At 36.3% G+C, this 17,016-nt stretch overlaps 1 protein-coding gene across 1 annotated transcript in view; it reads right to left on the reverse strand.

The window, feature by feature from the left end:
* Nucleotides 1-253: 253 nt before the first annotated feature.
* The window catches only part of WDR75 (WD repeat domain 75), a 35,120-nt gene continuing 18,357 nt past the window's right edge, over nt 254-17,016 (reverse strand). Inside the window, exons 7-21 of the mRNA XM_057744564.1 lie at nt 16,760-16,879; nt 16,222-16,310; nt 13,639-13,797; nt 12,730-12,789; nt 12,522-12,637; nt 11,247-11,422; nt 9,928-10,085; nt 9,288-9,468; nt 8,364-8,458; nt 7,484-7,579; nt 6,772-6,941; nt 6,137-6,196; nt 3,435-3,584; nt 2,961-3,052; nt 254-2,550 (exon numbers count right to left, since the gene is read on the reverse strand). Coding sequence (XP_057600547.1) covers nt 2,346-2,550; nt 2,961-3,052; nt 3,435-3,584; nt 6,137-6,196; nt 6,772-6,941; nt 7,484-7,579; nt 8,364-8,458; nt 9,288-9,468; nt 9,928-10,085; nt 11,247-11,422; nt 12,522-12,637; nt 12,730-12,789; nt 13,639-13,797; nt 16,222-16,310; nt 16,760-16,879 — 1,927 coding nt within the window. The 3' untranslated portion in view covers nt 254-2,345. The remainder of the gene's footprint in view (nt 2,551-2,960; nt 3,053-3,434; nt 3,585-6,136; nt 6,197-6,771; nt 6,942-7,483; nt 7,580-8,363; nt 8,459-9,287; nt 9,469-9,927; nt 10,086-11,246; nt 11,423-12,521; nt 12,638-12,729; nt 12,790-13,638; nt 13,798-16,221; nt 16,311-16,759; nt 16,880-17,016) is intronic.

Consider the following 17,016-nt stretch of genomic DNA (forward strand, 5'->3'; position numbering starts at 1 on the left):
AATAATCTTTATGGGTTTGCTTACTATGATGGGACCAGTTTTCTGTGGGAAAGAAACTGAGGGAGGCACTACAGATCTGCTGGACAGAAGTCCAGATTTTAAGGGACAGAGTGGCTATTACCCTTTTATTTGTATAGCTGTCTTCGGGAACATTTTTGTATTTTTAGTATCGAGAAGAAATTAGAATAACAAGATTGTCATGTTTTCGTGTAAGAGAGATCAACTCCTCAGAAAAACCCACACTCATAAAGCAGTTATTCAGATTATATAATCATCATTTTAAAAAGCTCCAAATTTACTTCAAGTAATTTGATTTCAAAGTATGAAACCTTTCATATACATACTGCAAAAAATAAACCTGGAGGTACTATGTCAGTGTCTGAATATGGCAAAATAATTAACATAACTATGTCAGCCTCACTCCCCAGGCTGAGAATACTGGTCACCTGGCTGTCCTTGCCCCAGGTACTTAGGGCAGAGGTTCCATGTCAGGAGAGACAAAGACCAGAGGCTATTATCTCCACCGTTAGTAAAGCAGAGGTGTCACTCTGACAGGAGCCATTGTGCCTCACCCCTCCCCCAGCCCCCCTTTCTGGACAGTGGGTGAGAGATTTTGCCCGGGAGCAAGAGACAGTCCATAAGAATACAGAATTCTGATCTTATCTGAAATAGAGTGAAGTTCAAGCCTAAGGTATTCTTGAAAGCAATGGAGATTTTGGTGGTAAGCAATTAAGAGGAGGCTAGTAGCTCCATGAAAACAACAAGCTAATCCACACATCAGCTAGTTTACAAAAAAGAACCAGGAAGAGAGACAGCTAAAGAATCCTCCCAAGAACCTCAAACACTGGCCTCAAAAACTAAGCCTGCAAAGGGTCCTAAATTTAACGGATCAGACTGTGGAACAACTCATGTCCCACGTCATGTAAGTAACGTAAAATGGTGCAGCTGATTTATAAAACAGTTTTGTGATTCTTCAAAAAGTTAAACACGGAGTTACCAAGTGAGTCAGTAATTCTGCTCCTAGGTATATCACTAGCTGAAATAAAAATAGTAAAAAGAAATGAAGTAGTGATATGTGCTACAGAATGAATGCTAAGTGAAAGAAACCAATCACAAAGCCCACATATTATACGATTCTATTTTTAGGAAATATCCAGAAGAAGCAAATTTATAGAGACAGAAATATTAGTGGCTGCCTATGGCATGGGGTGGGACAGGCTGGGAATAATGGGGAGTGACTGGTAATGGGTTGAATTTTGGGGTGATTGATGAAAATGGTCTGAAATTGACTGTGGTGATGATGTGCAACTCTGAATATACTAAAAACTGCTGAATTGTACATTTTAAATGGGTGAATTGTACACTTTGTAAGTTCTCTTTATCTCAGTCTAGCTATTTAAATGAATGTATAGACCTTACTTGGATACTGACTCAGACATACTTAAAAAGCCACTTACAGCAATTTTGTGAACATTCCCTGAGATATGCTTTTGTGATGTGTACACCCGTTTTTGTTAACTTTTTAAATATAAATTTTATGGAAGTGTATCATGGAACTGGAAAACTCCAAATGCTGTGGTTAAAATGCAGAAATTTCACTACTTTAGGTAATACAAAGGAATCTTGCATTCTTTTCTACTAGCAATGGGACTGTGGTTAAAAAGCAGTTGTTATTTGACTCAGTATACATAGGCATAACACTGACAGAGTAATATCAGCTCTTCTTCATCTGCCAAGGCTGTCATGAAAATTGTATTTACAAGTATAGTAGACAAGACCTTATCTGAAAGGTATGGGACCAGATGATATGAATTTAGACATTTTCAGATTTTAGGCAGCTCATATTATACAACATCCTCAGTGGGTCTGTGAAATACCAGCATAATCAAATCATTTCTCTAAATTTCTCTGAGAAATACACTAAGAGGGATAAAACAAGACTAGAGAGAACCTCACATCAGTTCAATTCATATTTGGCTACCAAATGAATTTTGAACTTATAAAAAGTCAAAAGATTTTGTTGATGATATTTTATCTCCAAACTGCAGATAAGGGGACTTATGCTATATAAATTCAAGTCCCAGCTCTGCTACATCACCTGTGAAGAAAATAGCTACCCTATAGGGCTGATAAGTGAAATGAGATGATGTATATAGCAACTGTAAAACGTGATGAAAATATACCTTCACATTACCAGTCATGTAAAAAGTAAAGCCTGTTAATATTTAACATTTTAAGAACAGAAATAACATTAAAATAGATTTTTGGAGTATAAACATACAATAAAAAAGAAACCAAAAAACCCACAAAACCAAAGTGCAAAACCCTCCCCTATTCTCCAAGGCTCAAAGAGCAGTTATCCAGCTGTAGTCCACTTTCCTAAATTTTCTCAGTTCCTTCTCTTCAGATTTTGACAACTGATGTATAATGTCTTCTCCCAAATCTGTGTTATTTGTATCCTGGACCTTCTCAATGAAATTATTTTCTTCATCTGAATCATCACTTTCTTTTTCTTCTTCCATATTGACATCACCAGGGATTTCTTCAGCACTTTAACAATAACAGAATAAAATACAATTACTATTTAAAAATATTTCTAAACATTAACTTTCCAATTTAAGATACCTATGAAAAATATAATCATATGAACAAAATAAATGAAAATTCTTGTTATTGAATACACTAAAAATTATGGGTTATTATAAAAGAACAGGTGAATTTATAAAAAGTGTAATTTTGAAACCCTTAAAACATCACAAAAGAACTCTGACATTTATTTCCAATGTATTTTACTTATTTTCAATGTATTTTATTTATTTGACTTAGTAATCCTATATCCTTAAACTATAGGTAAAGCTGAAATAAAGAGAAACAGGGAAAGAACATTCTAATCAAGGATAACACAAAGCATCCTATTTCTCAAAACAGAGTATCTAAACATAGCTTATGAACTGCCTTACCTCTTCATCTCCTTAGACAGCAGCAATGAATTTACAAACATGGAGCACAGGAAAGAAGCGGATGGCAGTACATGGGCTGGAGTGTGAAGAAGCTACAGTAAAACAAAAAAAACAGGGTTTCATTTAAAAAGATGAAATGCCAAGGCTTTCATCAACAGTACGCTCTCCCCACAGAAAAACTAAACCAAAGAACTCCCTACTTCCATGCAAAACCACACCCCCACCCCATGTCAGGCCACAATAATCAGAAATTGTAAGCTTTATGCCATTTAGCTTGCGAATTAAAATTGCACAGTATACAAATGATTATTCAAAAATTATGTTACAGATTGATTGAATAAAAACTAATTTAAGATACTTTACGGTGTTTGAGCCATTTCACACTGGTATAAGCAATTAATTTATATTATTAGTTTTACTTAATCTTATAATAAACTTATGTTTCACACTAATAAGTAATTAATAATTACACACCTCACTAATTGCAGGTATGTTTTCTGTTAAGGGTAGTTGTATCAGTTCATTCTCCAAAGCTTCATTTAACTTGTCATCCTGCTGTTGCTGCCTGTGCTTTCCCAATATGAAATAAAATGGGGTTGTCGGAAGACTTTCTTCTGCTAAAAGCTGTAAGAATTTAATACAAAGGGAAATAACTTATTTCAATAAAAAGGAGGAACTGCCTTTGAGGTAATAAGAAGTATCACAGTTATAAAATGTCAGGGATGGAAGGAACTGTAGAAATTATCTACTATGATTCTTTCATTTTAGCGGTAAAGCAACTGAGGGCAGTCCATTTACTATGGGAAAAGCTAATAGTGGACGCTTACATGACAGAACAAAATGCGCATCTACCACTGCTTCTTCCCCCAATCCTACAAAAATGGCAGCAAAGGGGTTTTCAAAAGCGCATAAACCCACACTAATGAAGAGACTGAGTGATGTGGAAAATGGAAAGCAGTTTGAATGGTGGTAGCTTAGTAGACCTGAGAAAGCAGGATTCTAAGCTGGTGGTGAAGAAAGCCAAGAAACATCCCAATTTATACTGTAGAATCCCGCAAACACTCAAGAATTACTACTAACAGTAACAGTACCTCTTGTAAAAGGCTTAAAAAGAAAAAAAAAAGGAAAAAGAGAAAAAACCCAGTTAGCCTGGTTGAAGGTCTATTTAGAGAGCACTCAGGTTTCCAGATCTCCTCCTCAGCCCCAGTAGGGTCTGCTGGTATGTTCCTGGAGGAGTGAAACAAAGTGTCTTTAGACAGGATGGCTTGGTGTGCGGAGGGGTGGTGGCGGCTTCACAGCGGAGGGCAGCTGTGCTCCTAGTGGGTGCTTCTCAGAACACTGGCAGCCAGGTTGACATCTTTGAGGCAAGAACTTGAAAGAATTTCATCTGGGCAATCTGACCAATCTAAGAGGAAAAAGTCCTAAAAATAGTGACTTTAGAGATTTTCTCATTACAGCTCAGTCAGATAGTGGAGGCCAGAGCTCAAGTTTCACCCAGGTAAAAAACTTTCAAATGGCGATTTTGTTCACTTTTATAAGAGCAGACAGCCAAGAATCATCAGACTTGGATGAAAATCTCCAAAATACATTGAAAATAAAAACCTAATGGAAATGAACCAAGCAAGAGAGAGACAAAAAATAGAGGATCAGATGAAAAAGGGAAAAAAACCTCTCAGACAACAGGAAGAAAACAGGAGAAAAAATAAGAATATTACAGCACCATTTTAGAAGGTCCAACACTAAATGGGAGTTCTAGAAAAAAAATGAAGGCAAAGAAATAATTCTTCTCCTTAGGTTTTTGATTAAAACCTTCCAAAGGGGCTCTACATTTAACTCAGAGGAAAAGACTGCTTTATATAAAAAGGCAAACTGCACCCCACACTCCCTTTCCCACCACTCCTCCTCCCATAATTCTTTTTGCCTTCTAAACTACTATATATTTTACTTATTTAATGTTTACTATCTGTACCTTCCTGTTACACTATAAACACAAATTTAGAGACTTGACTCTTTTGCTCACTGATATATCTCAAATGTCTAGAACATATAGTAATGATCAACAAAAAAATGTTAAATGAGTTCAATGAATTTTCAGAGAAAATAATAAACAAGTCAGGTTACAGGTAAAATACAAGACAGTATCTTCAAAGTTCTAAGACAAAATGATTTTCAACCTAGAGCTCTACCCAACCAACCAAATGGGAGAATAAAAACATGTCCAAACATGCAATGTCTTAAATTTACTTCCACGTACCAATAGGATGTGCTTTACCAAAGTAAGGGAGTGACCAAAGAAAAGAGAAAAACCACAGGCTCTATTACAGGAGACATGAATAAACCCCCAGAATAGTAGCAAATGTAGATCCTAAGATGACTACTGTGCAGCAGGTTTACAGGGCACTCAGTTCAGAATGAAGTAGGTCAGATGCTCTTGAAAATATTTCTTCAAGACTTGAAAGAATACCTAATATGTCTGAAAATAATGAGAGAGGACTTACAGGGTAGAGTCTGGGGGTAAATTAGGTGAGAAGTAAATGGGAAACTGAGCAAATGAAAAAAAAAGGCACTCATTAACTCCAGAGAAAAGAAGTTGGCCACAAAAGGAAAAACAACCTGTTCATCACCACATGGCTCAGCTAGGAATCGTGTTCACATGTTTAAGGATGAAGAGTGACCTGACCAATTTAACATTTATCTACATTGGAAAAATTAGGGGCCAGAAAATACGTGGGGGTATGTTATGTATGTGGGGGGAATGGTGTGAAAGAAACTTCAATAGATCGGAGTTAACAAATAATACCTAGATCTGAAAAATCCAGAATTAGCAATATGAACATGTTTCTTAGAGATATGGAGATAAATAAAAATTTCAACTCAAAGACTTAAGAGTATCTTTGTGGGTAATGCCAGTGGTGGTGACATTCAAGTTTTCCCCCAAAAGTCTTATATGTAGAACTATTTGATTCTTTAAATCACGAGCATATATTACTGATATTACAAATTAAGACTACATTTTTGTATGACATCAAACGAAGAAAGTAGTTTCTAAGCATATAATTTTAAATTCCACTTTAGGGCAGGTAAAACATTTTTCTCATAGCTGAGTTCTGAAAGATAACCTGATCTCTGCAGGGAGTCAATGTGCGTGATCTGCACCATGAGTGACTAGAACGTACCTGTTTGCTTGTTGGTGTGAGTTTCTCTTCTGGGGACTGTGTACTCAATGTCAATAAACTCTGAAAAGAGAGGTCAATTCATGATGCAAAGTATAAACTGTAGAGTGCAAATCTAAGTGTTAAAGTTATAAAATAATGTCAACTTTCCATCTTGATATATGTATCTGCTCACAGAAAAGTAATAAAAGATTTAAAACATTTAATAATTTCTGTGACAGCTGTGACTGTTCTGAAAGATCATATTTAAGAGCTGGTAATGAAATAAGATTCAACTGATGGATCAAACTTAAGCCACTCATTTCTTTATGGTAAATCATATGCTAAAATTAAAAAATAGCCACTGTAATGAATACAATTTAAAGTATTCTAGTTATCTTCTAGGTCATATTTTTTTTGGCTGTCATGGAGTGAATGAATGCAAGCAATACTTAGTCTCAAAGGTCTGGGCTAATATACTCCCACCAGTAATATGACTGTACTGAGCATTATTAGATGATTTAGAAGGGGAGGTTGGGAGAGAAGGAGTACTCCTTTAATAAAACTATTCCACTTGCCATGGGCTATTACTCTCAAATATTAAAGCAACTGAAAATTATACATACAAAATGACCGCCTTTTCTGAGGTGGATGGTTACCTGTGATTTTGTTAGGAAGTAAAACTGGGATCTGTTCAGCCACTGGTAAGCTTCTGAGGTGAATGATTCAGGGACATCTCGTGGAACAAACACTCCCCAATGGACTTCCTCTCTGCAGATAGTCTTTTGAATATACAATGGCCTTGGCTCGCTAGGTTTAAATACAAACACTAGAGAAAAAAAACAGACAATAATATTTGGCCTGCACAGGTTAGCTCTGGCCTTCGATTGGCCCAGGTCATGATTATCTTAGGTTCTGATTCAACAGATACCTACTTCATGCTTACTATGTGCCAAGCAGGCTAAGAATGAGGGCTTTGAAGATGAAAAAGAGAAAGAAAAATTCCTGTTTCTGAGAGCAGGGCCAACTGCAGAAAACAGACACCAAAATACTAGAGTAGTATCTTGTCTTAAAGCACTAGAACAGAGATCTGTAGAAAGAGCTTCAAGATCATAGAGGAAGAATGCTTAAAGCTCCTTGGGGGATTTAAGAATGCTTCAAAGAGGCAAAATCTCTCTTGGATTTTGAAGGCTGAGCAGGAAATGACATGTTGAAAAATGAGGGATTTGCTGGAGCTGGAACTCAGGAAAGGCAGTGGTCAGGCAAATGGCTTCAAATGGACGTCTGATTTGCAGGTAAGTTTAACTCAAAGACGTTAAAAAGAAAATTTAGGTAATAGATTTCTCTTGTGAAAGAATGGTCTGTACTTACAGTCTGAACCCAAGGAAGACTGAGAGACTGCAGCAATATTCTCTGAGTTGGGATCAGGTTCCATAACTCTCACATTTAATTTTGCACTCCATTCCACTGGGAGAAAAAAAAGTGATTCACTTCTAAGAAGAGATTTACCAAAAGCTTTCTTAAGCTTGTTATTTAAACTAGGTACTCCATATTTATTGGGACAATGAATTCAATTATTCTTAGGAAGAGGGATTTTACACTTCCAGATAACATATGGAGAACACACAAACTATCTATGGAAGTCTGCACTAAAATGAGGGGTGGGAAGCAGAAAAACAAAGTACTGATACTTCTTCCACAAACTATGAAATGGTTATTATTTCAGTGCAACTACTATCTGGTGCTTTTCCACTGCGGCTACTAAATGTGGGCAAAATGTTAACCAGAATCACTGTAGAGAATATTAAAAAAAAAGCAAGGATGATGAAAGCTGATTTGCTGACAATTAGGCAGTTTATTAATACAGCTGACCCTTGAATAACATGGATTTGAACCGCGAGGGTCCACATATATGTGGATTTTTTAAAAATAGCAAGTACTACAATAACTGCTCAATCTAAGTTTGGATGACTCCATGGAGGGTTGACTCTCTAAGTTATAAGTGAATTTTTGACTGCACAGAGGGTGGGTGACCCTAACTCCTGCATGGTTCAAGGGTCAACTGTAATCAAAGTCTACTATTATAGGCACAGAACTCCAAATTTTGGTGATATAATGTACTACATAAAAAATTATATATTCTCTGGGTAAAGACATGAAGATATCATCCAGAAGTCCTAAGATGCCAAGTATTATTTCATGGCCACTTTCCATGTGCTCTGTCATCATTTTATAGCAAAAAATATCTCACATGAACAACTGAGCAGATTCCAACAGCAAAGAATGCCATTTTCAGTGGCACCAAGAAGATACTTCGAACAAGTCAATCTCCCAAAGCAAAGGTGCCTAGATTAAAACAAGGAAGTTAACAGTCAGTTGAGCACACTTAGTTACAAAGGACTGCAGACTTCCCACACAGTACTAGCTTCATGCAATGGAGATTTTTAAACAGAACATGTATATTTTTGTTCATAATTATCCTGCAGAGAAAGGGAGTAAAGAGCACAAAAGGAAAGATTTAGCTGTTTTGTTTCTTTAAGAAAACAGATTTGATGAACAATTCTTTAATATGCTGTAGGGTATAATAATTGACACATATAGAGAAAATGTATGTGAAATGTACCAAGTTATTTTACAAAACCCTTTTTATGCTTGCCTGCCTAAGAGGAAAATCTGTAATATGAATTCTGAAGAAAGTTTTACAAAGTAAATTCAGAATGAGACATGTTGGAAATTAGATACAATTAGCCATTTGCCATTCTGTCCTCAAATGCCCAAGTTACCAGAAATAAAATGGAAGATTTTGCTGTTATATTCCCTTGCCATTATTAGAAACAATGAAGTTTGAGCATAACATTGCTTTTTTGAAAATAGAGAAAATAAACATTGTTTAGATCTACTTAGGCTTATGTATAGCTTCTATTATTGTGTAGTACAACCATACAAAGTAATGCACATGGTTCATAAACCCAGCGTTTCTTAGCTTCCCAGTATTTTGGTTAGCTGCTGGTACTAGTGACCCAACAGGATACCTTTGGAGAAAGCATAAATCATTAAAGTTTATGTAGAAAGATTTCTTTGAATTAAAAAAACCAAAAAACTCCCCTCAAACTACCCCCCCCCACCGCCACAAGAAACAACCCAGTACTTCACACTCCCTCAATTGTTTACCTACCTTATTTTCCCAGCTCGTTGACAAAATGTACATTTCAGTTCCCACCTCTCTGAATCCCATATTGTAACTATTTCCTCAAAACTAACTGCTAGTAAAGAGCCATCTTCGGAGAAACAACAGTTAGTTGCTTGGTATTTGTGATAACTACCCACAAAGTCACAGGTCCAGCCAACAGCTTTTTCTGTGGAAATATAGACCACAGAAATAGTATAAATGCTAGATAATATTTTAGGGAATTTATAAGAAATATAGACTAAGAAACAAGGAAACAACAAAAAACCTCCTCCCCCAAATTTTAGTTACAAATCACTGACTGATATGAAATTTGTGTCCCTTCCAAGAGATCTTGACCTCCCTCTAGTGGAACAGTAAAGGGACTAACTGCAAAAGCCCTTTTTACTGTACCCTCATAGACCGGAATAATTAGCACATGATTAACCAAGAACGTCATAAAATAAGTAAAGATTTGGGGAAAAAGGCATGTAACAATGTAATCTTTCAAATCTTTTGAAACTGGGCAATATCCTACAGAATTAAAGCAGAAACTGTCCTCCCAGAATGGATACAATTCATGAGAGAGAATACACCAATTCCTAAAATTGTGCACTACATATAGACATACTATATTTAAGTAACTTACTGTATATATCAGAATCATCTGTTAATATCCACACTTTGAAGTGACCATCTTTACTTGCTGTAACCAAGGTGGGGTTTTCAGATTTTTCTGAATTACAGAAACAGAGAGCTGTGATGTGGTCTTCATGTGGCATGTTAACCTTTGTATTAAGAACAAACCTAGCAGGAAGGAAACCAATTTATTTTTATACCAGGGCAATATGATGATATGCTACCATATGAGTATTAAGAATTCCTTACAAACTACACATTTTACAACAGCATCTTTAAGAATGGGCAACTGATATCACCTAGAATGACAAACAACTGAGTGCTCTGTCACTAATGGCTTCAGGATGCAAAAAGTTCTAACACATTACCTCTGGCCTCGTGTAACGCACCTAATAGAGATTACATATAGTGTCAACTTACTGACACAAAATGAGTATAAAATAGAGGTCATTAAAAAATGATACTTGAAAGGCTATTATACTAAACTGCAGGAAAATTGTGTGGAACACAGATACCTCACTTCTTTGAAAATAAGCAAAAAAGGAAATGGCTATAAAAGCCCTTACTTGTGGCAAGAAGGTACAGAAAGAATATTACCTATTTCAAACTGCCTTGGTCAATATGTAATATTTAAAGTCACCCAAACTACCTCTCAAAGCTTGTTTCTGGCTCGAAAGGACACTGCTGTGAATGAAAGATAACCTATGCTGGCACTATGTTCTTCAAAGAACATCAGGGCCAGTGTTGTGATTTTTAATCAGTCCAGGTTATAAGAGTGGTGACCGGGGGCTGTTTCCTCACCTGTAAAAATGTGACACCAGGCTTATCTTGTTACCATTCACAAGACAATGGGCATGAAAGCAGCAAACCGCATTCCTGACAAGCAAGGACTTGATAAATGGCTATTACAGCCATGGTGTGAGAAACTAGTGGGCTTCTTATCTAATCAAAACTATACCACATCACACCTCTACCACCTACCACTGCCATTTTCCCAAATAAGGTAATAAAACATCAATAAAAGAGCTAAGGAACTAAGACCTTTGCATTCTAATCCTGGATTTGCCTGGAATTAGGTATGTGTCCTTGGGGGGTGTCACTTCTCCATGTTTCCTCATTTATGCAATGTAGGTGACTCAACTTGGAGGACACCAGTGCTTTCTCAGAGCAGAAAGCTTAAAGGCTTTATTAGAGGACTAACACCTCCTTCACTTCTCTTAATATAAATTTATCAAAATGAAACATCTTGAAGACCAACAATTGAAACCATAAACTGGAAAGTCAAATAATTTTCTGCTCTGAAATTAAATGACTAATAGGCAGTATTACCCTTGTGTTTTCTTATTATATGTCCACAGTTTCATTTGCAATTCAAGCTCAGTTTCCTTCTCTTGACGTTGTTCCACCGTTGCAAGCCAACTACCATAACAGCCAAATGCAGCCTTTGTTAGCTCAATTTGGATCAGACCATAATCATTGATATATTCTTGCTGTATAATATCTAACTGATGGTAAAAAAAAAAAATTCCAAAATTCTTATTAATGTAAAAACATAAACGTTAAAGCATTCAAGGAATGATAATTAACCACAACATAGATACCCTCTGGAATCTACAGTACCAAATTTTTAAATAAACAGAAAAATGAACTAATCATTATTTATGGACATCAAAATTACCATTAAAAAATGGAGCATATTATATAATACCAATTTGGTGGTGATGAATCTTCAATGACCTTGAATTTTAGTAACGACTATGCTCCACTGATATGATACAACAGAGCCTTAGGCTACAGTAATGCTTTTCTTTTGTTTCTAAGAACAAACAGCTTTACATAAAATCTCAAGGCTACATTGCACATCACTAGAAACAAGGAGAACAAAAATAAAACCTACAATTTTTAAGAAGTCAAAAAAGAACAATATTGTAAACAGGCCAGCATTTTATTTATAGTTGTTTCCTGTATTCTATTTCCTCATCCACTTACTAAAAATGTATTAAGTGCCTACTATTTCCAGGCATTGTACTAGAAATAGAAATGTACAAAGATCAGTAGGTTTCCTCTCTTTGAGAGGCTTAAAGGTGCTGGAGAGAAAGAGATAAAGTGTTACAGTGGCTGTGATAGAAATCTGTAAAGGGGACTGTGGGAAACTAAAGAAAAAGTGGAAAGTCTGGATTGCACTTATCAGGATTACAGGAAGTGTTCCTCTTTAATCTACATTGAAAAGTTTATCTTCAGCATGTACATATGACACTGTTTCACCACAAAGCAGAGACATGTCTGTATTGTCAATTCACATATTCTCATTTCCTATCCTTGTGACTCAAAGGCACAGATGTATGCGACAGTTAATTACAGTGTAGTCTTAAACAGAATAAAATAAACAGAACCCACACAACAGTGCTAACTGGCTTACATGTAGACTTCATCTGCAACTGTGGCTTCATCAGAATTGTGCTGTAAACAACTGATAATACTATGTTCAAATAACACAGGCACAGAAATCTTGTTTTAGAAGCTACAAAATAAGTTACTTGACCCCAGTGGTGCTATAAAGAACTTTCATTAGTTTTAAGGCTAGTTAATGGATCAAAATCTTACATTGTATAACTGTTTATCACTTTGGAGAGAATAAAACTGCAAGTGGCCAGGTTTCCCATTCAAAACCAAAGCTTTAGTTCTTGGGTCAATCATCAAACCAGTAAAGATATTTCTGTCTGCAAAAGAAGTGATGAATAATAAGTGAAATCAGACAAATAGTCACTTTTAAAAATGTACACAATCCCACATCCACTGAGGTCTTCAATACCTTTCACTAGGCCTTGAATAACTGCGGACGCCTCAAGGTTTCGGTGAATGATTATTATCTCTGTGGGTAAAAAAATAAACAAACATCTAAACATAAATAGGTCAAACCTTCAAGGTTAAAAAAAAAAAGGGAATTCATATAATTCTGAAATATACCAGAATACTAAACAATTGAATATGTTCAATTTCTCAGAGTGTTACTGGAAAATGAGGAACATATTTTGTGATTTAACAGAAAAACTAGGGGTGGGGATGAAGGCTTCTCTGTTGACCTCTAAGTTTTCTGCTGTGACTATGAATACATTAAAAGTGTTAATTCAGAAAGAGACGGTTATAGTTTATTTTGAAATGAGTCACTGAACTAACGGATTGCTCAGTTATTCTCTCTTTTGAAGGGAAAGGAGGCAGTGGGCTATAGGATTTACAACCAAGCTGAGTTGTAACAGGATGACCAAGTGCTTTGGAGGAATCACAAGACTGCCTCCATTTCTGTCAGAATCCACAGGACTCCCACACCAAGATAATGCTTATTTCAAAGGAAAATCTCATAGCATTCTTTCGAAAATGCCATTATATTGTGAAAACACAAATGCCCATTTCAAAACCCTCCTTTTATTCCCTCAATCATTCCACATGAAAAGATTTTTAAACATAAGTGGCACAACAATAACCAAATACACTTAGCCCTATACTTTCATAAAAACTCTGGAAATGTTGGATTCTGGTGGCATCTAGGGGCAAGAGGGATGGAGGAAAGAGGAGAAATGGAATAGAAAAAAAATGTTCATTAAATCTTATGCTATTTAAATAAGACCTTAATTTGAGGTCTCTTATTTTCTATCCCCTACAGATGCTAGCTAATTTATGACATTACACATATATTTCCTCATGACAACAAATTCAGACTTACTGTTATCGGAGTGCGAAGTACAGAACAAATCCCCTGCTGGAGACACTGAGATATGTTCAATAGTAGCTCCTAAACGGGGGAGAAACTCCTTATTCTTCTCAGCTGCCTCGCGCCACTCTACAAGGACAGACTCACGGCCACCACTCAGCAGACTGCTGCCTTCTCATCCACCCAAAGAAATGAAAAGGACAGTGTTTGGGGGAAAAAACAGAAAGACATAATCGATGTTTTGATTTTTCCTACTATTTTAGAGAAATAAACTATTTTAAAAAAGACGCAAACAAGTATCTTTATATCTTTTAATACACTTAGAATACAAAAGATTTAAAGATCACTGGTCAGGGATTTTTTCCTTCCCAGTAATATGTGACTACTTCGTTGCTGACCAATTCTCCTGCCATTAACTAGAAAAACTAGATGAAACAAACATCCTCCAGGCCCAGCTGGCTTTGCTACTGAACTTTTCCAAACATTTTAGGAATAATCCAGTTTTACACTCTTCCAGGTAACAACAACAACAAAACACTTCCCAATTTGTTTTGAAGACCAGCATAATTTTGAACCAAAATTAGGACATCATTAAGAAAAGTACAAGCCAATTTCATAACAGATGAAAACTACCAAATGAAATATCAGCAAGCTGAATCCAATGATACATTAAAAAGATAAGACATCATTGCAGGGTAAAGTTTATTGCAAGAATGTGAGGTTATTTTAACATTTGAAAAATAAACCAATGTATCAGCTCTACTTACAGAATAAAGGGAAAATAAATCATCAGTATCTTAATAGATGCAGAAAAAGTAAATGATAGAATTCTACAGCCATAAGAAAAACTCTCAGTAACCTAGGAATTGATGAGACCTTTAAAATTTCATCAAGAATATCTACAGAAAATCTATAGCAAATAATTTAATGGTAAAACGGTGAAAACTTTCCCCGTGTTGGGAACACCAATACCACTTTTATTTAACATTAACTGGAGGTCCTAGACTACTGAAATAAGAAAAGTTTAGGGATAAGAAAAGTAAAAAAAAAATGACATCAAGAATTCAACTCTCTAATAGCCAAGATGATCTGCAGTACCTCCTATAGGAAAGCCCTGGCTCACAGTAGAGGTACTTGGTATTCTTTCTTCTCTTTTTTTGAGTGCCAATGAATCTAACTATTCCTTTTTCCTCAACCCCCACGTGAAAAAGCCAATCCTGAATGTCCCAGGGCTTAGGGTAAATAAGGACATCACAGAAAGCTGTGACTAATAACTAGTGTGAGAGGAGGTGGACAAGATGGGTAAGGGCAACAAAACAAGTCATAGTGACAATGTCCATCAACTGGTCTTGGCCCTAATTTGGGCAGAGGCCACAGCAGAGAAAAAGAAATTGAGGAGGAAGGGCAGAAGAAACCACCTTAGGTCAGGGGAAAATAGACACTGACTGGAATATTATAGACATATGTACACGCAATGCCACAAACATACTCAATTGTATTTTTGGGGAGTGGCGTGGGGAGGAGGGTGAAGATAAGAGTAGCCTATGTCTTTTATCCATAGGGTCAACACCCTCTTCATTCTTCTTCTTAGTTCCTGTATGTCACAGCTATACTCCTGTTGTACTGCTGTATGTTAGATTGGGTCCCACTCCCATATACCAGTCACTGATCCCCAAAATCAAAAGCACAAGTAGGCTGAAGATGCCTCTTAATTCCCAAGGCTCCAGTGAGTTAAATCCAAGTAACCCTGTAGGAATTCAGAGCACATGGTACTAAGACTTGTCCTGGCAGCCTCTAGGAAGACCTACAGGAAGAAAAACCACTTTCTCTAGGCACATTAACTTCTGGAACATCTAGCACCCTCCCTCCCCCACCCCCTTCAGGACCAGTCAGAATATACTGACATAATTTTCACCACATAGGTGTGGGATGCCAACAGTAACCAAAACCAAAATGTACTTCCTCAAATTTTTGTTGAAGGTCATCCTGTTTCCAAGGAGGTATTTCTACTCATCATAACCACTCTCATGCAGCTTAAATGGAATAAAGATCTGAATTAAAATACTGAATGCGGCGATTTTACAGTTAAAAACAAACTTCTGAATTAGACCTAGGTCCAAATCCCGCTTACTAGCCATGTGACCTTAGGCAAGTTAGTTCTCAACTACAAATCTCACTTCCATCATCTGTAAAATGAGAATGATTATGCCTATTTTCAGAGTCAAGGATTAAATGAGAAAACGGACGTAAAGCAACAGCAGTCATTTGCTCCTGATAAACTGTAGCTATACTTATGGACAATAAGCACTTAGCTGTGTGCACATACATTAAAAAGGAAAGGTAATATAATTTAAATAGGTTTATATTAATGAGGCTTTATGACAGGTGTACACTTTGATACTCTGAAGGGCTCTGAAACCTCAAGCATATGGCATTGCGCTGAGCAAAGCCCAAAACACAGGGGTGGTATACAAGCGCTTAAAAAATTCATTTGGTTCATGCAATTCTAAATCTCTCAAGCTATAAATACAGTGAATTGAAATATCTGGTTCACATACTTCAAAAGTTCATTTTAATTATTAAACTTGTACTTACCTGTTACTGAAAAAGCCAAATCCATGACCAAATCGTGGTGCCAATGTAAACATGTGTATGTGTATTTCTTTTCATCATCAAAATTCCTCCTATTGGAGAAAATCGGAATTCTTAATTTGGCCAAAGGCATATGTTTATCAAGCTTACTGGTCTTAATGTGCAAAAAGTACATTTTCTGCTTCTAAACCAGACATTTCTGCAAACAGCAGGCCATCAAAGCATGCTACTAGTTCAATATTCACTACTGTTACACTTTCCTTTTTACTTAAAGGCTGACAAAAAGTTCTCTTGAATAAAATGATTATAGACAAAATGGACTTTTTTACTCCTAGGGCCAAGGGTTGAAATCTGAAAACAGTAAATCTATGCAATGAAGAGTACAGTAATAAAAGAAAGGGAGGATGCCAGCAAACCTTCATCTCTATTATCAGCTGTTGCTTTTCAGTTCTATCCTTTTCCCTGCACCCTGGTATACATACCCCTGTTCTGCAGGACTAATCTAAAATAAATAAACCAGGCTGTTCATGAGTTAACTGACCAAAGACGAATTTTGCCATCCCTGTGACCAGTTGCTATGCAATCTTCCTTTGGGTGACATGCTACACATGTAAAATTGTTCTTAGCATGTTTCTTATTTCTTGATGATGATAAAGTAAACCTAGAAGAAAAAAATTTTCCCCTGATTATTAAAGACTTGGTAAGTGTGATGTAGTTAGGTAAAATGGAGGTCCCATCCTTATCAACCCAAATTGGTGAGCTCTCAGAATTCACTGAATATAAAGGCACAACTTTCAA

The sequence above is a fragment of the Hippopotamus amphibius genome, chromosome 8 (genome assembly GCF_030028045.1).
Source record: "Hippopotamus amphibius kiboko isolate mHipAmp2 chromosome 8, mHipAmp2.hap2, whole genome shotgun sequence".
Lineage (NCBI taxonomy): Eukaryota > Metazoa > Chordata > Mammalia > Artiodactyla > Hippopotamidae > Hippopotamus > Hippopotamus amphibius.